This window comes from Podarcis melisellensis (assembly GCF_964234715.1).
Source record: "Podarcis melisellensis genome assembly, chromosome: 2".
Classification (NCBI taxonomy): Eukaryota; Metazoa; Chordata; class Lepidosauria; order Squamata; family Lacertidae; genus Podarcis; species Podarcis melisellensis.
Window position 1 is genome coordinate 113,074,065 of NC_138529.1, and position 27,339 is coordinate 113,101,403.

The 27,339-nt window shown below is 45.8% G+C and overlaps 2 protein-coding genes across 2 annotated transcripts in view; both read right to left on the reverse strand.

The window, feature by feature from the left end:
- The window catches only part of LOC309364519 (uncharacterized protein), a 110,062-nt gene that overhangs the window by 30,323 nt on the left and 52,400 nt on the right, over positions 1-27,339 (reverse strand). The window lies entirely within an intron of this gene.
- Positions 53-24,944, reverse strand: LOC309363225 (tripartite motif-containing protein 10-like). The gene is made up of 11 exons (XM_081899331.1): positions 24,456-24,944; positions 23,666-23,761; positions 23,042-23,272; positions 21,384-21,406; positions 20,727-20,845; positions 13,659-13,691; positions 10,806-11,357; positions 7,510-7,958; positions 6,511-6,533; positions 5,340-5,458; positions 53-2,059 (listed from the first exon to the last, which is right to left on the reverse strand). Exons 1-11 carry the CDS (start codon positions 24,867-24,869, stop codon positions 1,542-1,544), a joined length of 2,577 nt encoding a protein of 858 aa, XP_081755457.1. The 5' UTR covers positions 24,870-24,944; the 3' UTR covers positions 53-1,541.

A 27,339-nucleotide genomic window follows, 5' to 3' on the forward strand; every position in this document is an offset into this window, starting at 1 on the left:
GCCACTAATGGAATTGCCTAACCTTCTTCTTTAAACAAATTGTTTTTATTAAAATTGTTTTTGGGTTACATAAGTACATACATCGCCTCTGAAGAAGAGAAGAAGTGGTGTTTGGATTTGATATCCTGCTTTATCACTACCCAAAGGAGTCTCAAAGCGGCTAACATTCTCATTTCCAGTCCTCCCCCACAACAAACACTCTGTGAGGTGAGTGGGGCTGAGAGACTTAAGAGAAGTGTGACTGGCCCAAGGTCACCCAGCAGCTGCATGTGGAGGAGTGGAGACGCGAACCCGGTTCACCAGATTACGAGACTACCGCTCTTAACCACTACACCACACTGGCTCTCTGCGTTCAGATCATAAAGTCCTTTCTACAGATCAGTTATATTTGATGTGAGACGTTAAATGTTAAAGCCATCCTGGTTGGTGCCCATCACTGCCTTTTGTGGGATTGGGAATGTGTGTAGCAACTGCCCAGCTGTACAAAGATAAAATTCACATCTGTTGCTCTGTCCACTTTTTCCTCTGGCCCTGACCAGAACAGAACGCTGCCCTCGGTCAGCAAAGAGTCCCCCATCCCTGCTCCAGCTCTATTATAATTATTTATTATTATTATAATTATTTATTATTATTACTTTTCAGACACACACACACACACACACACACTTCAGATATATACATTTAACTGATTTTACAATCATTTTGAAATTTCAAAACTTGACTTCCCCCACTTTCTGCGGCTCCTTAAATGTATTTTAATATCTTCTGCATATCCAAATTAACTTCAATTTGTTCACTTATTCATCTTCTTTAAATGTATACTCTTATGAAGCTGCAGGTTATTACAATAATCCTGCCAATGTTTTTATCTGTAAATATTCAATAAACCATTTCCATTCTTTTGTAAAAAGATTGTTATCTTGATTTCTTATTCTTCAGGTAAGTTTCACCATTTCAGCATATTCCATAAGTTTTTGTATCCATTCTTCCTTTGCTGGAACTTCTTCTTTTAATTTTTGGACAAGTAACATTTTTGCCACTGTAGTCACATACATGACAAGTTTTAGGTAGTTCTGTCCCTATAATTCCCAAGAGAAAAGCTTTGGGGGGGGTTTATTTTAAAAACTCTGCTTCGGCTCTTTGTAAACATATTTTTATGGGAGTTCCCAAAGCGGTCAATATTCACAGCCCCACCCACCACCCTGTCCGGGTTGACAGGACTGTGCAGGGAATAAATAAAGACCTAGGTGTTAAAAGTGGGTTGAAAAAGGCTGAGGGGTGGGAAAAAATGTGACGAGGAAAATTTTACTTAGGATCTTTGAGCCTCAGAAATAAAAGGCCTGAGCATGTACAGAGGGCACCTCCCTTTTCAACAAGGAACCTCTATGTTTCATAAGATTATTCCACAACACAGCAGTAGTCCCCTTTTTATTTACTTTTTTTGTATTTTATGATTCTTTGTGGCTGGTGCTGAATAAATATGTTGGTGATATTTCTCGGCTCCAACTCCCAACCAGGCCCGTGAGGCAGATTTGTTTTTCTCAGGAGATCCTAAGGTGGGTTTCATTTCTCTGAAGAAAAAAGAAAGGGAAGAGTGTCTGTCCAGAGAAGGAGGCTCCTGAGAACGTGTAGAGATGGGCTCCTGTGTCAGCCTCAAAAAAAGATACCTCCCTCCCTTCATAGTTCAGAGCCACTCGGATCTTCCTGGGCTCCCCACTCAGGGGCAGAAGAGAGTAGTCTGGGGGGTTGCAGGCCCTGTACTCTCCTTCCCATCTCCCCACAGCCCAGATCCCTCCCTCAGGACTTAAGGGAAAGTAGTTCTTCCTTCTCACAGAGTTCCTAGCAACCCCTACAGCCCATCCTTCCTCACTTGCCCCAACAACCTCCCAGAAATGTCTGCCTGCTGTGAATCCCTCACGTCCCATCACAGAAGGACGTTGGCTGAATCTCTCAGGATTGCTGGGCAAGTCTTGCAGTTTGGCTCCATATCTCACACTTTGAAGATCCTCGGACAAGATGAGAATGGGATGGGCTGTGTCTGGATCCAGAGTGACGTTTGCTATTGGGGAGAAGATGAGGAAATGAGAAGAGAGTCAGAATCAGCCGGGAGTCAGAGACAGAGGTCTTGATCCAAGGAAACACCTCAGGGTCTTTGGGCTCATCCACACTTGTCTTTTGCCCTACACTTTCTAGGCACAACCCTACACTTTAAAGCTGTGGCTCTAAATACTCATCCACCACCACTTTCCCCAGGAAAACCTGCTCTTTAAGGATGAGTCAGAACAAATGGCAATTTGGGTAGATTGCCATTTGCTCCAATTCAGCGGTGAAAAGTGAGTTTTTGCAGGGAAAGCACCTGGGCAAAGAAAAAAAGAAAGTGCTCAGACCTATGCCTATAAACATAGCACAAAAGGAGGTCTGGATGAGCCCATTCATGCATTGATGTCAGGAGTGGGACACTCCCCTCCTTCTCAAGACATAATATCTTCTTTGTTCAGTGTTTTGAACCAGGTTTATTTTTTATGCCCCCCTGTCAATCCAGGCACCCTTCACAAAAAGCAAAACCACCCAGAAAAATGTTGGTGGAGCTTTTGTATATAGTGAAGCAGAGGGTGAAGGGACAGGATACCCAAATCCTGTCTGAAATCACCTCAGGCCTCAAAACTCCTTTTGTCTTCTAAAAAATCCAAAACAGCTTTTGTCTGCTCTTCTCTGCTTTTCTCACAAGATGCTGTGGCAAAAGGCAAAATGTTACTTTTAAAGGCTAATGAATAGGTTCTGTTCATAGCAGGCCTGAGACTGAATCTTATCTCATTCTAGTTGCAACTTCTTGGACATGCTTGGACATGCTGAACCACTCTCATTCCCCTTTCCTGGGAAGAGTCCAAAATAGTCCCAAGACAGCTTTCTGTTCATGCTCAGAGGATTCCTGAGGGAGGAGAAAGGAGGAGGGAACTGGAAAGGGGTATATATGCTTGTGCACATGACTGTGAATCTCGTGCATGCTTTTTGTGACTTATCACACTTGCTCCTTCTACCAGTTCATGGATGATAGAAATAAAACCTTTTTCTCCGAAACTATTCCTTGAGTGTCTGTTGACTCCCACTTCCCTTTCCCAGGCCCAATATTTTTCCCACCCGAGGGCAAAGCCTCATAAGGCTACAAGGGGAAATGGATGGGGGCAAGAGAGAAGATTTGCCAGGCGGCTCAAACAGAAGCACTGAGGAGGAGGTAGTGACAGGGGTGGAATTAAATACAGTTAAGATTTAAAGGTGAATGTTAAATCCACACTTTCCAAAACAAGATGAGAAGCAAAACACCTCACTCCTCCAAAATCCACACTTCTCTGCATTTTGCTATGCAGTTCTCAAACAAATGGATGCTTAGGAATATGCATTTATTTGAGGCATGTGGGCTTAAAAGCGAATATGGTGCTGGCTGCCTTTATTTGTCACAACCACCATTTCTTCCTAAGACTTCCTTAGACTGACCGTCCATATGGGGCATTATTTAGATAGGGGTAGCTTGACTGAGAAGAGGGCTACTAAACAGAGCTGTAGGAGCAGTGACTGGTGAGAGATTGCTAGAAGAAACAGAACAAAGAGAGCTTGCATCTTTTGAATTAACACAGGTTGCTTGTTTGGAGGCCTGCTTGCATTTTCATGCTGCACATGTGTTATGTACTGAGTTGAATAGGATCCAAAATGCAGCAGTCTGATTGGTCTGCAGGTGGAAGTGAATGCACAACCTGATTGGCCTACAGGAGAATTCCAGAATTAGCCAATCACGTGGGGCCCATTGTGTAAATAATGTATATAAAGCAGACATTTCGGGGAAACTTCCATTCCTCACTACTCTGAGCTGAATAAAGAGCATGAAATCCACACTCGACTCTGAGTATATTTCAGCATGGTCTCAGGTGGACGGGCTGCTGCTGAAAGGAAGAGAGGCTGGAGGAGGAAGCAAGCAACTGACTCTGTTGGGAGTGGAATTAACAGGCCTCAGGTCTACATAGCTGCCCTCAGTCTCTGGGACCTCGCAACCAGGAGCTTGTGAACAGGGCTAGCAAACAAGGGCATTTGCGAGGGACTTGGAGGGGGAGGCTCAGAGGGTTGTGTCACAATGTATGTAGAAGCAAAAGACATGAATGGTGAGGGAGCTGCTACTGCAAAACCTGAGCCATTTTTGTTTTCCTGCCTGAGCATGTAGGAAGCTACACCTGCAGCAAGGGGAAGTTGTTGATGATGGTGATTAAAATTTCTATATTGCCCTTCATCTGAGGACCTCAGGGTGGTTTACAATACAGTCATACCTCGGGTTACAGACGCTTCAGGTTGTGCATTTTTGGGTTACGGACGTGCCAAAACCTAGAAGTACTGGAACGGGTTACTTCTGGGTTTCAGCACTCACGCATGTGCAGACACTCCAAATCGCAACTTGTGCATGCGCAGACACGGCGCTGCAGGTTGCGGACACTGCGGGTTGCGAACGTGCCTCCCGCACGGATCACGTTCGCAACCCGCAGCGTCCACACAAAACTATATAACAAGGTAACAAAAAAAAGCAATAGCCTGCCCACCCCCTCATAGTTCAAGAGACCGCCAATACCTGGGAGAGGAGGAATGTTTTTGCCTGGTGCCTAAAGATATGTAAGGAAGGTGCCAAGCGAGCTTCTCTGGGGAGAGAATGGCTGCCTGGCTGGAGGAGAAGGTGCAACAGCTTTGTCCTCCTTTCTTTACAAGAAAGGAGATTCTGACTAAACATCAGGAAGAACTTTCTGAGGGTAAGAGCTGTTTGACAGTGGAAAGGCCTCCCTCAGGAGCCAGTGTGGTGTAGTGGTTAAGAGCGGTAGTCTCCTAATCTGGGGAACCAGGTTTGCGTCTCCGCTCCTCCACATGCAGCTGCTGGGTGACCTTGGGCCAGTCACACTTCTGTGAAGTCTCTCAGCCTCACTCACCTCACAGAGTGTTTGTTGTGGGGGAGGAAGGGAAAGGAGAATGTTAGCCGCTTTGAGACTCCTGAAGGGGAGTGAAAGGCGGGATATCAAATCCAAACTCTTTTTCTTCTTCTTTTTCCTTCCGTGGAGGTTTATAAGCAGATGTTGGATGGCCATCTGCCATGCATGTTTTAGTTGAGATTCCTACATTGCAGGGGCTTGAACTAGATGACTTTCAGGGTCCCTTCCAACTCTACAATTCTATGATTCCATCCACATTTCAAAGATAATTCTGCTGGTGCTACCACAGTCTGTGGCAAGAACCAATTAAAGTCAATAAGACTTCATGGTTTCGGCTTATACAATGTCCATCAGAAAACCCTTGCAGCCATACTTCATTACCTTTGAACTGATCCATGTTAACATCTAGAACGGGATTTACAACACAGTATTCCAAGGTCCTGCTCCTTGGCTCTGGTGGGAGAGCCACTGGATTCTCAGATGTCTCCATTTTCTCACAGCTGTTTGGAAAAACCAAGGGTAACCCAGTCAAATCCAAAGTACAACAAAATAAAGGAACTGATAGGAGGAAGGAAACTTTAGAAAGCCGAGGGGGGGAGACAAGCACAGAGGGATGGAGGCACAGAGGGGAGGAGATATTATTATTATTATTATTATTATTATTATTATTATTATTATTATTCCTCCTTACAATGGACTCCAAAACCAGACAACTAAAGGCCAAAACAGCAACCCCAGGTCTCCAAGCCTCTTCACTTACATCTCCTCAAATGTAGAAATAGAATCAATCATGCCAAGAGTTCCTCTGTCCCAACCCCATGCAGGGAGCAATGCAGAAGAAACTGATGGGCATCCCCCAGGACCCCCCACCCACAGAGACTCTGGCATGTCCCCCAAACAGGAGTCCTGGTCTCTCTCCCACACAATAGCCTTTAGTGAAAGAGGTACAGCAGGTTCTCAGTGCAGGGACAGAGGCAGCAAGGTGTGTCCTGAGAGCAGAGGAAGTGGGGTGGCTACTTCTCTGCCTGCTCTTCAGTCAGGGGCCTTTCCCAATACGCCTGTGACACAGGTTAGGAGAAGGTGACCTGGAGAGACTGACAGGCCCAGCTAACTACAAGTCAGCCTTCAGAAAGATGGGAACCAGTGCTTCCTGCCCTGACTGTCCCTGCCACCTTCCATTTGTATGCCAAAATCCATCTTTGCCTTGATTATACCTATTTGTATAGGTATAGGTATATATTTGTATTGAATAGATGTTTGGAACTATCCCAGATTAAATGAATCCGATGTACAAAAGACAGAGAAGATCGTCTAGCCATGTGAATGGGAGGTGGGCATAGGGAGTGCTCTGGCCCCGCTCTTTGCATAGAGAATTGGGGTGCTGCAAGATGAAAAGAGGGGGCCCTATGTTCACCTGTGAAATGCTGTTGGGTGTGGACGTCTACTGTCTCTCCCCCAGGAACCCCTGGAGGGCCAGGTTACATGTATGGGGTCCTGGACCCTTCCTGGCCTTGTGGAGCAATGCTAATACAAATGAACAGGATCCACTTACCTCTGCAAGATGCCTCTCACATCCTAGAGGAGGGAGAGAGAAAGAAGGGAATTCACTGCATACCACAGGCTCCAGCATGAAGACCGCTCAGACCCTGGAATGGATGCATTCTTGACATTTTGAAATCAATCAGCCTAGCCCACACCAGGGGTTGGGGTAGGGATGGGTGAACCAGCCAATTTTAATTTCTATCAGTTTCCTTCAGTTCCCCACATTTCCATATCAGTTTAATTTTAACGGAGACTAAAAAAGAAGAAGCAAGTAGCATTATGTTTATGTAAAATATGCAGGGATTTATGGTATGCAAAATGAACCATGGAAAGAGATGGGAACTCAGCCCTGTTTAGGGAAGATGTTAATGTTTGACCTTTTACTATATTGTGTTTTTAATATCCTATTGGAAGCCACCCAGAGTGGCTGGGGAAACCCAGCCAGATGTGCGGGGTATAAATAAATTTAAAAATATAATAAAATAATAAAATAAAAATTTTAAGGTTGTTTAAATAAATACTCTAAAATGTAAAACAGAAAATTTAATAAAAAGTATAGGAAAAAATAAAATAAAATTAATTAGCATTATTGCATGAATTTCTCATACATGTTTGTATGCAATTCTGCGTAACATTCACATCCAATTCTGTGTGCAAAAAAACTTAACTTCAGCACACTTTTCATTGTGCAGTTCACACATAACTAGACCTGCAGGTAAGTCCTTCCAGGGCCCAAATAGCCACCCGTACACCATCCCCAAATTTCAGCCCATTACCCCTTACCATTTCAGAGAAAGTTTGCTATGGCACCGTGGAAGAGAAAGAATTAAACTCACCCACCTGCCACCCAGCTTCTCCTCAGCTGCTATTAAACAACATGTAAGCGGTGCCCATACAATTAGCCTAATTTGGACTGGATAATGACTCGCTGGGTGAATCTGCAGAAAATGTCCCAAGAAAAATCAACAGCTATTCATTGCCCTGTTAAGATTTCAGAGTGATTTCCTACCTTAAACTCCCTGGAAGCCTCCTCCAGAGGGATCACCTTGTGGTTTTCATGCTCCCTGGACCTGTCGCACACCACACAGATGGGGGTTTGGTCCTCCTTGCAGAAGAGCTTCAGGGGCTCCTGGTGCTTCTCACACACTCCCCGCTTCCCCTCTTGAAGGCTGAGCTTCTTGGTTATTTCTACAAAGTTAGCCAGTTTCCGATTGGGGGCGAGACTCCTTGGCTGAACTGCATTTCTGCACTGAGGGCAGGAAGGCTGTGAGCCCACGACCCCAGAGTACCGGCTCAAGCAGCCTCGGCAGAAATCATGCCCACATGCAGTGGTCACTGGATCCTTGAAGTAATCCAGGCAGATGGGACAAGTGGCTTCAGCACAGAGATCCTGGATGGGATCCCCAGAACCGGCCATGGCTGCTGCCTCACAGCGAAGGCACAGCTGACTTTCACCTTCTCAGTTTTCAGCTTCTGGGAGTTTCCCTGCCTGCAAATGACTAAGCATCTCAGAACTGACCCGATTGGCTGTTGCTGTTTATATCCTGGCAGGCCTGCACAGCTGCTTAGCATTGTCTCAAGTAGCATTGATTGTTTTGCATTGCTTTTAATGCCTGTGTATTCTTGCAGTGTGCTGCCTTGAGAGGGTGATGTGTAAATCATTTTATGAATGAATATGAGAACGGAAATCATTGACATTGTAGGGGAGCAGCCTCTGCTTCAAGAAAGAAGTGCTTGGCGGTGACTGCCTTCTTCTCCTGGCATAGACATCTTATATGCCCTGCTCTGCTCTGGGATCTGATCTGCCTGGGAGCTGGCTTCAGACACCAGGCCCACTGGCAGACTTCCTCTGTGTTACAAAGATACAGTGGTACCTCGGGTTAAGTACTTAATTTGTTCTGGAGGTCCGTTCTTAACCTGCTGCTGGAGCTCGATTTCTGTTCTCTTCCTGAAGCAAAGTTCTTAACCTGAGGTACTATTTGTGGGTTAGCGGAGTCTGTAACCTGAAGCGTATGTAACCCAAGGTACCACTGTATCTGCAAACATGAGATGAAGGCTGGCAACATTAACCCCTGGAGGGACGCCAACCATGTCCCCAGAAGGAGCACGCTCCGGAGAGGCTGCTGGCGCAAAGGGAGAGCGTGATTCTCACGTTGCGATTCCTCCCTTTTCCTTTCCTGTATTGGTCTCCACAGGTACAGCAGGCACTGTAACCTTCTGAGTTTGACTTAAGCCCCAAAGGCTCACTCATCCATTGTCTCCCTAGACAGATGGGTGCCAGCTTCGAATATATTAAAATAGTGGGTAGAATGGGTTTTTGTCTTTTTTTACTATGATCCTCAGCCCACATTCACCCAGAGTCAGAGCTCTCAGCAATCCTCCCACCCCAACACAAAATGCAAAACAAAAAAAATTCTTTCCAGTAGCACCTTAAAGACCAACTAAGTTAGTTCTTGGTATGAGCTTTCGTGTGCATGCACACTTCTTCAGATACACAGAAGTGTATCTGAAGTGTATCAGATACACAGAAGTGTGCATGCACACGAAAGCTCATACCAAGAACTAACTTAGTTGGTCTTTAAGGTGCTACTGGAAAGAATTTTTTTTGTTTTGACTATGGCAGACCAACACGGCTATCTATCTGTAACAAAATGCAAACACTCCCAGGATATATACATATTCCTTTTATTGTGTAATTGTGATGACATCTCTCTGGGAACTCATGCAATCCTAGTTTCAAGACCATTTCTGCCTACAAATGTTTGCAGTGGTCATAACTTCTTCATTTCTTATCAGTCCATGTCCTGCTGCTTCCTTCAGAAATCCCATAAATTTTCATGCCAGAAATGTTCTGTTGTGATTTTCTGTTTGGTCCCCTTTTGTTTCATTACAGTCCAGGAGCGCCCTTCCAAATGGCAATAACAGAGAAACATTCTGGAAATATTGCAGAATAGCTACTGAAGCACAGTGGATGTGTGGATAGTCCAGCGTCAATCCATGACTAAGGCACTATTATTGCATCAATGACACATCACATTTTACACCCACAAAAAGTTGAAGGGCTCCTCAACATCCTGCAATGGAGGTTTAGGAGCTTTTCTTTAATACTGCTTCTTTTTTTCAACTTGCATATACCTCCCAAATAACCAAAATTTGAAATCCATAAAATGCAAAAAAATATGATTGAAAATAATACAAAAGCTGTTCCCCCCAAAAAATTATGCAAAACCATGACAGCATAAGATCATGGACAATTAACAGAGCATCAAAAACCAGCAATAGAGAAAACAATGTATTTTTAAAGATTAACGTATATTTAGTTACTAAAAGCCAGGGGATGGGGGAGATCCTGCCGATTTTGAAATAAATGTCATTGGTTGTGCATCCCATTAACTAAATTGGGGACCACAGCAAAGTCTCCATGTGCCTTACATAGGGCACACATAGCCAAGTTGCTAGACTACAACTCCCATCATCTCTGACTCCTGACCATGCTGGTAGGGGCTGATGGGAGTTGTAGTCCGACACCATGTCCAGGACACACCATGTCGGCTACCCCTGATGCAGAGAATCCAATTGTTAATACCAAAGATTAATGAAGCAATCCCAAAAACAATGAGCCAGAGGCCTCACAGAATTCAGAGATACTTATGTCTGAGGAAGTGTAGAGGTGGTGAGGATAAAATTTGTACGGGGGGGGGGGGAGAAGAAGCGTCTTAAGTTGGTGCTATAGTTGGAAGGAAATGCAAACCATATGTGTGAGGTAACAACTTAAAATGAGCTTTAGTAGCAAAAGTGGGAAGGCAGTGGCGTAGCGTGGGTTGTCAAGCACCCGGGGCAAGGCAAGTAATTTGCGCCCCCTAACCCGTGAATTTGCGCCCCCTAACCCTAACCCCCAGATGTTGCGCCTGGTGCGGCCGGCCCCCCCCCCTGCACCCCCCATGCTACGCCACTGTGGGAAGGGACTGTTTTCCAGGAATACGTGTGTATTTTAATAGTTGGTGTAGGCAAGCAATGAAAAGATTAAAGTTGGTGGAGGCTGAGCCCTTTTGATGAACAGATTGTTAATTGACACAGTTAAAGTGTTATGGTTTGTTAAGGACTCAGCTGCAGAGGAAATTCTGGGAAAGGGAAGGAAAGAGAAAATCCCAAGTTTTGTTTCTTTTCTTATTTCTGCTGATTGTGACTCCTCTCAAAAGTTCTCTGCAAAGAGATCAAAACTGGCAAATGTTTTCATCTCAGTCATTCTGGTGTGGAGAGAAACTCCAACTGGGCCTGAGAGGCCAATTTCGTCTCCTCAGGAGATACTGAGGTGGGTTTCATTTCCCCCCAGATAAAAGAAAGGGAGGAGGGTCTCTCTGGAGAACGAGGCCCCTGAGAATGTGTGGAGTTCGTCTCCTGAGTCAGCATCAGAAAAAGACACATGTCCCACTTCATAGTCCAGAGTCACCCGGATCCTCTTGGGCTCCTCACTCAGGGACAGAGGAGAGGAATCAGGGGAGGTGAAGGCAAAGTACTCACCTCCTGACTTCTTCACAGCCCAGATCCCTCCCTCAGAACCTAAGTCATTCAAGGAAGCATGCATTACTAAACGTGACCAGAAAGAGGTGAGATTACCCTTTCTCCTCACAGACTTCCTGGCAACCCCCAGAGCCCACCATTCCCCACTTTCCATTGTGACTTCCCAGAAATGTCTGCCTGCTGTGAATCCCTCACATCCCAACACACAAGGCATGTCACTGAATCTCTCAGGATTGTCAGGCAGGTCTTGCAGTTTGGCGCCATATCTCACACTTTTCCGATCCTCGGACAGGATGAGCCTGGGATGGGCTGTGTCTGGATCCAGAGTGACATTTGCTGTTGGGGAGAAGATGAGGGAAAGAGAAGAGAGACAGAATCAGCCCAGAGTTTGAGATGCACATCCTGATCCAAGAAACACCCAGAAGAACCAGATTTCCTCTCAGATAAATGGGCGTCCTCACATTTCATTCAGGATTGGGACCCTCCCCTGCCAGACTCACCTCAGAATAAAATCCTTCCCAGCAGGTTTTTAAATAATGCTTTTTTGTTCCTTTTTACTCAACATATTTTATTGTGTCCCTCCTGTCAATCCAGTCATGAAGCAAAACAGCCCAGAAAATATTCCCTCAGCTCTTCTATGCAGTGAAGGGGAGGAGGAAGGGATGGGGGCAAGAGGAGAAAAATGGTTCCCCTTTGAATCACTCCTTGTGAATTGCCCATTTGGGGCTTTCAGAGGCTTACATTGAAATCAGAGGGAAGAAATCAATGTAGGCAAGATTTGCATGCCCCAGACTTGCAGAGGTAGTTTCACCATAGTTTCACCACAGAGTAGGAAGTGGGGAGCAAAGGGGGAAAACATAGACTGTCAGTTTCTGCTCGGACTCAGAGACGAGGACACCGGAACTAGCTGATCCGAAAAATCATAGGCTCAAGAGAGTCTGTGAGAAGCGGGAAAGAAAAAAAAAGAAAGTGGGGGTTCTGTTGTTGGAAAAGGAAGGGGCAGAGCTCAGACTTGGCAACAGCAAATTTGGGGGAAAACGCCGAGGACTGAGCTCCACAATGCTTTATGTGTTCGAGCAATAAATCTGAGTTAGTTACTACCAGAGTGTCTCACATCTGTGGGAGAGAACCCCAAGCCATTACATTTCAGTTATTTGCTCTGAAATTTCAAATATCTTACTGTCCTGGAAATTAGTCCTTTCTTTTTGCCTTCTGCTATTTAAATGCAAGAGGTCAAATCATTTCTAATTGTCCATTTTTGAATCCACAAGCCTTTTGCTTGGAATTCTTTTCCAGCCAATAAGCTTGGTGTCCAGCCCAGGGCTGGCGTCCAGCCCAAAATTAAGGAGTTGTGTTTATTTTTTCACTACTCCAGATTACATTCCTGCTTGAAAAGTTTCTGTATACTTTACTTCCTAATACTTGTTTTTCAGAGTGAGAAATCCATCTTTTAAAATATTTTCTCTGGGAGCTCTCCGTTTCTGCTGTTTAATCCATGACCAGCAGCCCCCCTCACCTGTGTTTTTTTTACTTCCTGGGCAGGGAATTATTTTGAGAAAAACAAGTGGAAGGGGGCAGCTCTCTGTGCACATGCCCTGCTGGTATTAAATCAGCATGATCTGAATCAGCAAATTAGAAGATAGCAACAAAGGCTACAGGGAACACCTAGTGGTATGAATGGGAAAGACTGAAGATGCTCTCTTCATAGATAAATTCAGGTACAGTGGTACCTAGGGTTACATACGCTTCAGGTTACATACACTTCAGGTTACAGATTCCGCTAACCCAGGAATAGTACCTCGGGTTAAGGACTTTGCTTCAGGATGAGAACAGAAATTGTGCTCTGGCGGCGCGACAGCAGTGGGAGGCCCCATTAGCTAAAATGTTAGACCTTTTCTTTGTTCCTTTATCTTGGAGCATCAGAAATCGCTTCAAAGAGTCAATTAGACAGCAGTAAAATCATTTATTTTTGCCATGACAAAAAAAGGTACAGACAGGCTGATGTTCATTGCCTGCTGCCCCTGAATTCTGAGCGAGCCAGCTTTTTATACATTTGCAGAATACAATACCACCTGATTTCTTGTAAACCGAAAGTTATGGCAACTTCCTATGTCCTTACATGGGCTTGCCGCCCCTTCCTTCCTGCAATGGCCTCACAAGTCTCTGCTTATCTCTTTACAACCTTGAAAAATAAACATTTGAGCCTGTTCCATCAATGCCAGACATTCCAAAGAGAGGCCCATTTTACTGTAACATTTGAGAGAGGAGAAAATGCCTAAAAGAGTTTTTGGGATCATATAGAGAACAATATTCTAATGGTGCTTCAGGTTAAGAACAATTTCAGGTTAAGAACGGACCTCTGGAACAAATTAAGTACTTAACCCGAGGTACCACTGTATTTGTGTGTGAGGACTACTCATCTAAATAGAATAGAGCAAAAGTGCTAATTAACAGTCAAATCATGCTCAGATGTGGGCAAGACCAAAGGATCCAGTAAAAGCAAAAGGGGAACAAGAAGACTGAGTTCAAGTACTCCTCCCTCTCTTAGAATAACACCAAGGAAAGGACAGACCATTTAATCCCAATGAAATACCAGCTCCCAAGTTGTTCTTAAATTTGGTCCATCACAAAAGTTACCTTTCTGAGGATGTCTTCCGAATGACAGAGCATCTGAGGAAGCAAAGAGATATAAAGACTGAGAGCTAGACTTTTATACCTCAAATAATTTTGTGACAACCTTCTCACTAAATGACATAATATCAATTGTTTCTTTATTTCAAGTAAAATGTTAAGATATAGAACCAACAATTACACATAAGAAAACTGTATGAAAAGATAAAAATAAAAAAAATGTTAAACTGAGAAATGACAGAAACACTGCAATATCAATGTGTGATGGGATAATGAGCTGCTTGTGCGTAAAAGCTTGATCCCTCTGGTGTTTGGCAGTTCAGCCAAACCGAGGCACTAACGGAGCCTCCCAAGGCATGACTCCGTTAGTCGCTGGTAGAATCTGACAGTGGGCGTCTACGAAATTTACGCCAACATAAAAGTTGTTTCACGGACATGCGCCTTCGTGACTCTCTACGTGACAGCTTCCGGCGAAGGGTGGGAGTTGCCAACGGGGGTCTTGTTACCTCTGCACTATTCTCACTAGAAGTATCCCAAAGCCCTCCCTCCTCCGACTCCCCTTTTGCCGGAGCTTCTGCTCTCCCCCTGCTGGTTCCCTCCTCCGCTGCAGAATCTCTCCGAGTCTGCTGGAGCCTCTGCACCAACTCTCTTTCCGATGACAGTTCCCTGACATCCACCTCCCCCTCAGGGCCCCCTTCACCCCCCGCGTCCTCTCCCACTGGCGGTGAGGGCGGAAAGCCCCTAAAGGAACTCTCCTCGTCGTCCGAGGATTCAAACACTTCTAACCATGGCGTACCGTCTCTCTCCCCGTCTTCCTCTTCTTCGTCGGAGTCGGCTTCCTCACCCACCCCTGACTCTGGGAACCCTCCAAACTCTCCTTCCTCATCCGTGGTCCCAAAGTGTTCCCTTCTAAATCGTGCCACGGGTTGCGGTTTTTTTGGGAAACGCCGATGAAATGTTTCTATTACAACCTCGTCATTGACTACCTCAGCGGGTACCCAAGTGTTTTCCGACTCTACTTCCCCCTCCCATTCTACCAGATATTCCACCTGATCCCCCTTCCACCTGGAATCAATGATTCCTGCCACGTTCATGTCGCGTTCTCTCTCTTCTATCACGGGCGTTCGGGAGACCTCTCTCTCACGCTCCCCCCCCCCATTCACGTCCCTCTCGGTACGGCGACAGTAATGACCTGTGAAATACTGGGTGCAATTTCATGTGACTGGGCAGTCTGAGTTTGAATGCTACTGGGTTCACCTGCTGTATGACCTCAAAGGGTCCCAATCTTTTGGGTTTCAGTTTCTTACAACCCCCCTTGAAAGGTAGTCCCTGGGTGGATAGCCACACCCGGTCTCCCACCCTTATAGTTTCACCTTCCCTCCTATTTTTGTCTGCTTGCTTTTTATATTCTTCCTTGGCTCTCTCTAAGTTAAGTTGTAGCTGACGGTGGATGGCTTCCATCTCTTCAACAAAATGTTCCGCCGCCGGCACACTCCACCTCTCCCCTCCTTCCCCTGGAAATGCCCTGGGATGACACCCATAATTTGCCAGAAAGGGACTCAGCCCTGTGGACACGTTCTCAGCGTTGTTGTAGGCAAATTCTGCCAGAGGTAACTTATCTACCCAATCATTTTCTCGGTCCTTTACATAACACCTCAGGTATTGTTGTAAAATCCCGTTTGCCCGTTCCGCTTGCCCATTTGTTTCCGGGTGCCGGGCAGTGGAGAAATTGATTTCCACGTGCAGTAAGCTCATAAGTTTCCTCCAGAACCTGGAAGTAAACTGTTTCCCTCTGTCGCTGACCACCCTCAAGGGGGCGCCATGCAACCGGAAAATATGCTCTACGAACAACTTGGCGGTTTCCTCCGCTGTGACCGCATGAGAACAGGCTATAAAATGACACATCTTAGTTAATAGATCTACCACTACCATGACCGCCGTTTTGCCCTTGGATTTTGGCAGGTCCGTCATAAAATCTATGGAGACTGCCTCCCATGGCCTTTCTGGTGTGGGTAAGGGTTGTAAGAGCCCCGCTGGCGCCACCCTCTCCCCTTTCGCTCGCTGGCACCTGTCGCAACCCCTGACATATTCCCGTACATCCTCCCTCACCTTGGGCCACCAAAATTCCCTGGTAACCAACCACATGGTTTTGTGCTGTCCAAAATGCCCCGCTGTGGGGCTATCATGCAACTGCTTGAGTACTCTGCCCCTCAGTTCCCCATCGGGTATGTACAGTGCCCCTTTGTAATACAACGCCCCACTCTTTTCTTCAAACCCCCCTGTGTTCTCCGCTGTCCTCCTGAGTTCTCTGAGTTTCTCTTGGGCGTATTCGTCGTTCTCCGTACCCTCTAACAGTTCTTTCTGCCCCACCAAAGCCGCCCCACACACCCAGCGGTCTTCAGGGATTACGTGCCTTGCTTCCGGCGCCCCCTCCCCCTCTAAGTACTCAGGCTTTCTGGAAAGAGCGTCCGCCCTTACGTTCTCGGACCCTGGCACGTAACGAATCTCAAAATTGAATTTGGAGAACTCCTGGGCCCATCTCACTTGTCTCTGGTTCAGCACTCGGGCTGTTCTCCAGTACTCCAGATTTTTGTGGTCAGTCCGGACTTGCACCTTGTGCTGCGCCCCAATCAGCAAGTGCCGCCATCTCCGGAATGCTTCATGAATGGCGAGCAGTTCTCGGTCGTATACTGTGTAGTTCCTCTCGGATTTGTTCAACTTCCGCGAGAAGAATGCACACGGTCTCCATTCAGACGCATCTTTCCCCGGCTGGAGAAGCACAGCCCCTACCGCTCGGTCTGACGCGTCCGTCTCCACTCGCATTGGTTGCCGTAGATCCACGTGCAAAAGTTGCTCCTCCGACGCAAACGCTGCCTTTAAGCGTTCGAATGCCCCTTGCGCTTCTTCCGTCCAAGCAAATTTTTTCTTGCTGCTAAGACAATCCGTGATGGGCGCTGTTAAATGGGCAAAGTTCTTGATGAACTTCCTATAGAAGTTTCCGAAGCCCAGGAACCTTTGCACGTCCTTCTTGGTCTTTGGTGTTTTCCATTCCAGTACCGCTTGAACCTTGCCGGGATCCATAGCCAACCCCTTGTCAGACAACCGGTACCCCAGGAATTCCACCTCCCTGCTATGAAACTGGCATTTCTCCAGTTTCACCCACAGCCGATTTTCTCGCAGTTTGCTCAGTACTTCTCTAACATCTCGCACATGCTGCTCCTCATTCTCTGAGTACACCAGGACGTCATCTAAGAACGCCACGCAGTTCTTGTAGAGCAATGGCCCCAGGACGTGATTCATAAATGATTGAAAGCAGGCGGAGCCCGCTTGTAATCCAAAAGGCATAACTAAGTACTCAAACGCCCCCAAGGGGGTGAACATAGTGGTTTTCCACTCATCCCCCTTCCTCACACGTATCAAGTTATATGCCCCCCTAAGGTCCAGCTTGGTAAAAATCTTCCCTTTTCTCACCCGTGTCAGAATGTCATCAATTCTGGGCATAGGGAAAGTCACTGGTTCTGACACAGCATTTAGGGCCCTGAAATCACACACAAGCCTGGGTTTGCCCGTGTTTTTTTTGTCCACAAAGAACACTGGGCTGCCCCCCACCGCTCGTGACTCTCTGATGAAACCTCGCTTGAGGTTCTTGTCAATGAACTCCCTTAACTCCTGCATCTCACGGTCTGACATGGCATACAGCTTGCCCACTGGCAATTGTGCTCCTGGGAGTAAGGTGATTTGACAGTCAAAGGGTCTGTGCGGGGGCAGTTTATCTGCTTCCTTTTCACTGAAGACGTCAACCAAATCAGCGTATTGTGGTGGCACCTTCCCCTTGTCAGTCACTTCCATCCCTGCTAGAGTGGCTCTGGCCCCTGCCTGACCCTCTCCCTCCTTGCAGTGTTCTAGGCAATGTGCTGAACCAAAGGAAACAACCCTCTGATGCCAGCCTACTAGCGGATCGTGTAGTGCCAGCCAGCTCATTCCCAGAATGATGGGAGCTCCTCCCAAGGTGGCTACATTAAACGCTATCAGTTCTGTGTGTCTTGCCACCCTCATAATCATTGGTACAGTCTGTTGGCTCACTTCTCCCCCCAACAGTTCCCTCCCATCAATCGTGGTTACTTGCAAAGGCTTACTTAATGGGAGAGTTTGTATCTGGTGTTCAGCAGCAAACTCCTTACTCATGAAATTACAGGAGCTGCCTGAATCCAATAGCGCTTTTATCTTTAGTGGGTGTCCGTTTGGCAGTTCCAGCAACACCTCTATCACAAGCGCTGGTCTTGGAGGTTCCGGCGTGGGCACATTCACTACTCCCTGGCCTGGCTGCTGTGCCCTGATGTTGGCAACCAGGCGTTGGCTTTTACTTGCTCCTCTATTTCTCCTTCCTCCTTTCCCCCAACAGTTCCCGCCATGCCCTGCCATTCCTTCCTTTGCGGACAAACTCTGGCAAAGTGCCCTGGCTGTTGGCAGAGATAACATCTCTTGGCACTCTTTCCCTCCTTCTTCCGCCCTTCACTGGTGTTTGAAACTGCGCGCGCGCGCGCTGTTCCCAGTTCCATCGGCTCTGCGGGCGGGAAAGACTGCTCCAGAATCTCTGGAATGCGGAAGTCCTTCCAACGTTCCCCCTTTCCTTCCCTCTTTTCCAAAGCTCTTGCTTCTAGGCGCGCTCCTATGGACAGTGCAGATTTAGTCAGCTGGTCCATAGACTCCGCCCTGGGCGCCCGGGAAAGTTCATCTTTCACGGTCGGAGAGAGCCCTTCTTCAAATAACATCTGAATAGGTTCACTTGCTAGATCCCACCCCAGTCTATGAATAAGCATAGTGAACTCAGTCCAGTACTCACGTACAGATCGGCTCCCCTGTTTGCACCCCATCAACTGCCTCCGCACCACCCCCTGCTCAATCTCGCTGGAAAACATCAAGTCCATGGCGCGAAAAAACTTCCTCGTGTCCTTTAAGATATCATTATTGGCTGCCATCAGGGGTCGAACCCAGTCCCTCGCCCCTCCCTCTAGATGGCTAATTACGTACGCCACTCTAGAGTTCTCATCGGTGAAGTCATCAAACAGTAGATTGAGAGCATATTGCATCTCCGTTCTAAAGGCTTGATAGTTCCTGGGATCCCCCCCAACTCTCTGCACCAATCCAGGCACCTTTCTGGCAAGTGGGGCGGTTTTCCCCTTATCCGCATCTTGAGCCCTCCTCTCCTCAAGCCTCGCCGTTTGCAGCGCGAGCTGGACCTCCATCGCTCTGTACCTTTCCTCCAGGCTTGGACCTGCGCCCGCTCCAGCTCCTGCGGTTCCGGCTGGTTCGCTCATGATGCCCTCTGCTTGCACAAGCAGCTTACAAAGACTGTCAGATTGCTGTGATGGGATAATGAGCTGCTTGTGCGTAAAAGCTTGATCCCTCTGGTGTTTGGCAGTTCAGCCAAACCGAGGCACTAACGGAGCCTCCCAAGGCATGACTCCGTTAGTCGCTGGTAGAATCTGACAGTGGGCGTCTACGAAATTTACGCCAACATAAAAGTTGTTTCACGGACATGCGCCTTCGTGACTCTCTACGTGACAGCTTCCGGCGAAGGGTGGGAGTTGCCAACGGGGGTCTTGTTACCTCTGCACTATTCTCACTAGAAGTATCCCAGAGCCCTCCCTCCTCCGACTCCCCTTTTGCCGGAGCTTCTGCTCTCCCCCTGCTGGTTCCCTCCTCCGCTGCAGAATCTCTCCGAGTCTGCTGGAGCCTCTGCACCAACTCTCTTTCCGATGACCGTTCCCTGACACAATGTATTAAAAGAATGCAAGGGAGAGCTGTCTATAACCTTAACAGTTGTCCCAGGTAAACGGATGAAAAATCAATTATTGAAGTCAAAATTGTTAACCATAATGACAAATTAAACTTGCAGAGGAAGAATTTGCCTGACCAAACAATTAAAATTCTTTCAGATTCTTAACAAACATTTTGGTAGAAGCAAGAATGGGGCAGAAATTCAATTTATTTTGCATTCACACTTTCTGAAACAATACAGGAACTGAAGCACAGCAATCCTTCAAAACACACACTTATCTCAATTGTGCTATGAAGTTCTCCAACCGACTGATATATTAGGGGAATCTCTGCATAAAGCTGAATATGTTAGTGAAAGTCACCCACAAAATAGAATTCTCCTACTGAAAACTGCTTGAATAATTGTATACATTAGCCAAATATCTGTTTCTTAGGAGAAATTTGCTGATGAAATACGCTGATGAATTTAGTGAGCATTAAACCACCAATGGGACGCGGGTGGCGCTTGGATTAAAACCTCAGCACCTAGGACTTGCCAATCGCATGGTTGGCGGTTCGAATCCCCACGGCAGGGTGAGCTCCCGTCTTTTGGTCCCAGCTCCTGCCCACCTAGCTTGCACTACCATCTACTTAAGTGCAAGTAGATAAATAGGTACTGCTTTACAGTGGGAAGGTAAACGGCGTTTCCCTGTGCTGCGCTGGTGCTGGCTCGCCAGAGCAGCTTCGTCACGCTGGCCACGTGACCCGGAAGTGTCTCCGGACAGCGCTGGCCCCCGGCCTCTTAAGCGAGATGGGCGCGCAACCCCAGAGTCGGACACGACTGGCCCATACGGGCAGGGGTACCTTTACCTTTAAACCACCACCAAGAGAGGCTGGTGAATTTTCAAGGAGATTTAAAAAACAAAACACCACAAGAACACTCAGGAGATCATGATGGTTGCAGCGCTAGGTATGTCAGCTGCTGGTGGGAGTCTGAGGAAGAAGAGAGAACTTAGGAGATAATTCCACAGCTGGGAAACAAGCTTGAGCTGGGAGTGGAGTAACGGTGTGTTTTTTAAGAGCTGTTCTAATGCCCATCGGGATGGGAAAACACAAGTGGAGTACAGTATAAAGAACCAAAATGAAAAGGAGGTTCAGTACAACTGTGAACTGAACACTGGAACAAAAATAAATTCTGACTTTGCTCCTATTGCTGTTTGTGGCAAGAGTAAATAAAATACAGTAAGAGCCTGGCATGTTTAACTTTCGGACTAATATATTGTCCAGTGTAAAATCCTTGCAGCCATTCATTACCTTTGATTTCCTTCATCCCAACATACAGAATGGGATGTTTAACGTGGAAATTTGAGATCCGCCTCTTCAACTTTGATAGGAAATCCATTGGATTCTTAAATGTTTCCCTTAGCTGACACCTGATGGGGAAAAATAAACATTAACCCATTCAATGGCAGAATTTCTGAGTGCAGCAAAAGAAAGCAATTGAGAAGAGGAAAGAGAATGTAGAAAGCCGAGAGGGAGAGACAGAGGAATGGGGTCACAGAGGGGAGATGATTCCTCCTTACTATGGACTCCAGAGGCAGACATCTGAGGGCCAAAGGAGCAGCCCCAGATCTCTGAATCTCCTCAGTTAAATCTACTCAAATGGAGAAATAAAATCAAGTGATACCATCCTGCTCAGAGCTTTTCAATTTTGGCTGCATTACCTACAATGTGGAGGGGGAAAAGATGATTGCTTCTTTCCTCTTATCATGAACCCGTGTGACACCTTGAAGTTATGTATTGCAGCTGAGATATGTTCAGGAACACAACACACACCTCAGCTCCTGCTCCCTTGTTGGAATCTTTCACCACATCCTAAGAGCCTGGGGGGGCAGGTTTTATTTCCTGTCCTCCTGGACCTTTCCCAGTTTCACAGAGTGATATTAATGGAGATGAGCAGGATTCACTTACCTCTGCAAGGTGCTTCTCACATCCTAGAAAGGAAAAGAGGGAAAGAATGGGATTCACTGCCTACCACAGGGCCTATAATGAAGACCCATCAGACCCCGGAAGGGATGCCCTCTGGCCCTCTGGGTGAGTCTCCCTAGCAAACTCCAAAGTTTTGGATAGGAATGGATTTATCTAGGGGTCAGCAACCTTTTTCAGCCATGAGCTGGTCCACTGTCCCTCAGACCGTGTGGTGGACTATATGGGGGGTGGGTAATGAATGAACTCCTATGACCCACAAATAACCCAGAGATGCATTTAAATAAAAGCACACATTCTACTCATGTAAAAACACACTGATTCCTGGACTATCCGTGGGCCGGATTGAGAAGGCGATTGGGACACATCCGGCCCACAGGCCTTAGGCTGCCTGTGAGCAGAATCAGAACTTACAGGGTTCTGTGTGAAGTCTCTGCATTCTGAGGTGTGGTTTTGTTCACATACAGGAATCTTTCTTTGTGTGTGAGTTACTTTCACTTTTAGCTGTTGAGCCGAGGAGATGTCCACTCGATCTCCTGGCTGATTTATGATGTTTTTCTTGGATTAGCAAGAGGCCTGCGTACAGACTATGATTTATTGCACCCACACAAAGGCACAAATCGCTGCTGCGATACTCTGCTTGGAGCCAGGAATAGATCTTAAGTCTCAGAGGGTCACAGGGAAGTGTGCCGGACGCCATACATCTTCAGACTGCCTACCCCTGGATTAATCTATCATTTCAATTTCTCTCAGTTTTTATCTTTCTGATCTTAAGTTTAGTTCTCCAGATTAGTTTCTGATTATTATTTTTTAAAACCTGATGAAAATTCATGGGAACTTCTCCTCTGTTTTTCCAAGGCATCCATAGTATATTGGCCTCAGGAGAAATTATGAATAAGGGTTCCAGCTGAAAGAGTTTCATTTCCAAATTCTGAGATATCCTTAAATTTAACCATGCGAGCTGGGCAGCTTCATACTATTTAGCTAAATTAGGGACTGCCAGTCCTCCTTTCTGCATAGGAGTCCGCACTGGAATAGTATCCACTCTCAGGTGTTTCCTTTGCCAAACAAAATTGCCAAATAAAGTGCTGGTTTTGACCTATAAAGCCTTGAATGGCTCAGGGTCACAATACCTCAAGCACCGCTTCTTTCCATATGAACCCACCCGGACCCTGACATCATCTTCTGAGGCCCTTATTCATGTGTCCCCTCCACGAGAGGTCCAGAGAGTGACCACATGAGAACAATATTTATATATTTTTGTGTTTTATATATTTATGTTTTTTGTGTTTTTATATTTAATATATTGTAATTTTATCCTGTGAACCACCCTGAGACCTCCAGGTATAGGGAGGAATATAAATTTAATAAATAAACAAATAGTTGTCCAAGCATCTTTTTTCCCCCTCTGGAGCTTTTCCTGCAAAAATCTGCTCTTTAAAGCTGAATCAAAGCAAACGGCAATCCACAGAAGAACTGAATTGTCGTTTGTTGCACTCGGCATTAAAGAGTGAGTTTTTGTGGGGAAGTTCTGTGGGGGGAAGAAAAGAGCACTTTGGCACAGCCTGGAAAGAGCGAGACAAAAGGTAAGTGTGGTTAAACCATTAGAGAGGAACTTTGGGCTGTTCCTGCCACAGTCTCACCTGCAGGAGTTGACTGGCTGGCTGCTGACTCTTCTCCTCCATCTCCCGGATGCTCCTTTCAAGAGAGGAGAGTTTCTCTGAGAGTCTAGCCAGCTGCTCCTCCCTTCTTCTTGTGATCTCCTTCTCCATCTCTTCTATTTCATTCAGCAGACGCTTTTCTTCTTCTTCCAGAAACTGGTGCAGTTGTCTGAACCTCTCCAGTGTATTCTGCCTCTCAGTTTCTGTTAATTTCTGCAAGAACCAGGAGGAAAGAGGAAAAGAGGAAGGCAGAGTGTTTTGAAACAATTTTATGGTAAATCACTCAGCAATGGGGTTACATCATTGTTAAGTTGTGGGCAAACATATTAGACGACACAGCGATTCTTCAAACAGCTCTTGTTTATTCAGAGGCCAGAACAGAACTGAACTGAAGAGCTCAGTCAGCCTGCTTATATAGAGCTCCAGTACAACGTAACTGTAACAATTTTCTAAAACTATCCAATCACTGAACGTCACTTTCGATCCTTCATTTGCATAACTATCTACAGTATCCCCCTGCTGGCCCAGGGTGAGAACTTCAGAACATAACAATCATGACTTGGTCCTTCAAGTACTTGTCCCCTTTCTAGTAACAGTGACACTTACAAGCAGGTTGTTGCTTTCCTTTCCCATGTTTGCTTCGTAAGCCAGAATTTTCTCTCTCTCTTTCCTCAGATGCTCCAGGTGACGACAGATGATTGTCTGAAGAGGAAACAAAATCTAAGATTTGATTAGGGCTGCAGGCCCTAATTAATATTATGCTTACTTCTAGTACCTGGGCCCTACTATTCAATTTTTGCTTAATAATTGCTCTGGGAGTTTCTAGGGTTTTTTGATGTACACTAAAAAAAATCTAAAGCACGAGAACTTCCATTTATTTATTCTTACTCCAGTTCATCATCATTATTACATTACACAGGAACCCTTTAACATAAGTGCAGAAAAACAGTGCTTTTAAAACAAAACCACATTTTAAAAAGTTGCTTTGTAAGCAGAACAAAGTTTTTGTTCTGTTTTGGATAGCACAGAAATGAGGCCCAATTTCTGATTCTCATGAATGTACAGATTAGCAATTTATGACGTTTGCTTTACAGCAACATTAAGAGCATATAAGTACTTAATTTGTTCCGGAGGTCCGTTCTTAACCTGAAACTGTTCTTAACCTGAAACACCACTTTAGCTAATGGGGCCTCTTGCTGCTGCCGTGCCGCCAGAGCACAATTTCTATTCTCATTCTGCAGCAAAGTTCTTAACCTGAGGTACTATTTCTGGGTTAGCGGAGTCTGTAACCTGAAATGTATGTAACCTGAAGCGTATGTAACCCGAGGTACCATTATATATACACCGAAAGAGAGATGAAAGGATTGTGTTAGCAAGTGTCAAAATGACTTCCTACCTTGTATTCCTGGGCAGCCTCTTCCTTGAGAACCACAATGTGAGATTTATGTTCTGGGGATCGCTCACAAACGAAACACACCAATTCTTCATCTTCTTTGCAGAAGAGGTGGAGATTTTCCTTGTGTCCCTTACACAGATCCTTTCCCCCTTTATTTGGTGGCAGGAGTTTAATTTTTTCCACTATATTGGCCAGCTGCCAATTGGAGCGGAAACTCCCTCTCCGCATCCGGGCTTTGCAGACGGGACACTCCAAGTCCCCCACCTGCATTGGTTCCCATGTGTCACAATACTTTACAATGCAGTCCCGGCAAAAGTTGTGGCCACAGTCCAAGGTCACAGGGTCTGTCAGATACTCCCTGCAGATGGGGCATGTGGCTTCTTCTCCGATATCCGTGGATGAGGATGAGGCCATGACAGAGCTTTGTCTGTGGCTTTGTTGAGATGAGAGGCAGCAGGATGGGAATGAACTTAGGAGGGGAACAAATGCCTGTTAAGGTAAAAACTATTCAGTATTAAGCGTTTCTACATACTTCCAGTAAAACTAACTCTGCATTTCACTTTCTTATGAAACGTATCTTCCATAATTGGTCCTGTTATACAATTTTTAAGGTACGTGCAGATAATAAGCACATACCACAGAAAACCAAACCTCCAGCCTTCAAAAAATTAGGAAATATTCCCTGAAAAACTAGTCGCTTTATTTGAGTGTATAAAATTTAGACAAATCACAAAGCAAGAGCGAGGCATCCTTAGCCTCCAGCTGAACTGTGGGACCCCTCCATATCGCTAGCAGGAAGTTCTTGGTAAAATCATTCTTCCACAGCCTGGCAAAGCTTTATACTTGCAAATCACTGTATTTGAAAAGGGCCCAGTCTGTGTCAATAAACTCTGACACCAAGGTCTTCACCATTTCCAAAGGATGCTCTGGCAAGCCCCGGAAAAACAATTAGCATGTATTGTTCAAATCTCTGAGTGGCAGATTTGTAAACTTATTGGACCAACATATTATTCTGAGCATGGTCTGATTTAAAAGTGCATCCCTTTTCTGTGTCGTTTGTACAGGCAACACCCCGTTCACATCATCCCACACAATGCAAATCTGTCCCCATTCTGGGCCCAGAACACTGTGTGCACGGTCACGTGTCAATTGAACACACGCAAAATGCTTGGTACAGTAGTACCTGGGGTTAAGAACTTAATTTGTTCTGGAGGTCCGTTCTTAACCTGAAACTCTTCTTAACCTAAGGTACCGCTTTAGCTAATGGGGCCTCCCGCTGCCACTGCACGATTTCTGTTCTCATCCTGAAGCAAAGTTCTTAACCCGAGGTACTATTTCTGGGTTGGCGGAGTCTGTAACCTGAAGTGTCTGTAACCCGAGGTACCACTGTACCTGTATGATGACTTTTGGTGGTCCTTGGTTAAGGGCTGTACAATTTCTAAAATCTTTAAAAGTTTTGTTCTGGGTCCCCTCACTTCCTTGCAAGGTGGGGACGGGAAGGGGGAACTCTGTTGCAACAGACATCAAATATTTTATTTGCTTTCCTCCACTGGTTCCTCCCTCCACTCATTCTTCTTTGACTGATAATGGACTTAAGGGATCCTGGCTCCCTTGATGGAGAGATGGGCTGTAAACGTCAATCCCTAATTCCCATATAACAGTCCCACTGCCTGAAACTCAACTGTAAAACCCAAACGAAAAATCAGTTTGCACACTCATTCATCATTTACCTACAAGACCACCTTACCCCAAATGTGCCCACTTGACTGCTTCGATTGGAGGAATTGGCACTTTTACTGGTGCCACATAATACCTGCCCTACATCTGTCAGAACTCAATCATTTAGTGTGGTGGCACCAAAACATTGGAACTCCCTTCCTATTGACCAGAGTCTTCTTTTCAGTGCCTTCTTTAGACAAGACAACCCAGATGATTAGAAAGTTTCTATGGCTTTTCATTTGTTTTAGTCTAGCCTACTGCGGTTTTAACTTTTTGTATGTTTTAAATTATAGTTTTAATTTTTAAGGGATAATTTAATTGGTTTTATCTTTTTCATAAACTCCTTTGAGGTTCTTCTACAATGAGGCAGTATTTTGTTAAATAAATAAAAAATCTGTAGCCAAAGCCATTACAAAGTAAAAAATGATGAAACACGTTGAGCAGTTAAAATAACTATGAAAACAAGGCAGTCTGTCAAATGAAAATGTGCTCTGCTGAAGAATTGAACTTATCATCCCCACAAACCTTCCACCTTAAAATTGCCAAGTTAAAGCAAAACAGGTCACCTTTTCAGAAATGTTTGCCTGCTTCATGTATTCACTATTCAGCAGAAAGAATAATGGAGCTCCATGAAATATGGAGAGGTCCCTCAGTTACTGAGTGGGACACAATCTCACATTCATGTGCAGGTCCACTCTACTGGCACTGCATCAAGAGTGGCCCAGGAATGGCACCAAGGTGACAGACAAGGACAGAAGCCATTGCAGGGCTCCAAGCCCTCCTTTGGGTGCCCAGCCAAGACCTCCATTGACACCCATGGGAGCTCCTCTCCAAGAGCTAACAGCATTCCCATAGGTGACCGACCTTCATCTGAATGGTGGGGGAAGGCAAGGAAGAGGAACGGTTAAAAGGCTCTTCTATACGCATTGGGAATTGAATGAAAATAGACCTGCTTGGGCCAAGGGCAGCCTGGGAACATGCAGTGGGGTTTGGTTGTCAGATACTCACCCCTAGACTAGCTTCTCTTGTGGGCAGGGAGATGGTGTACTTGATCAAGAAGAAGTTATGGGGTTGCCTTTCCTTCTTCCCGGCTGTTCCTGCTCCTGTCTCCTCGCTCTTTCTTTAGGGAGGGGCAAAACGTGTGCACTTTGTACAGCTGTGACGA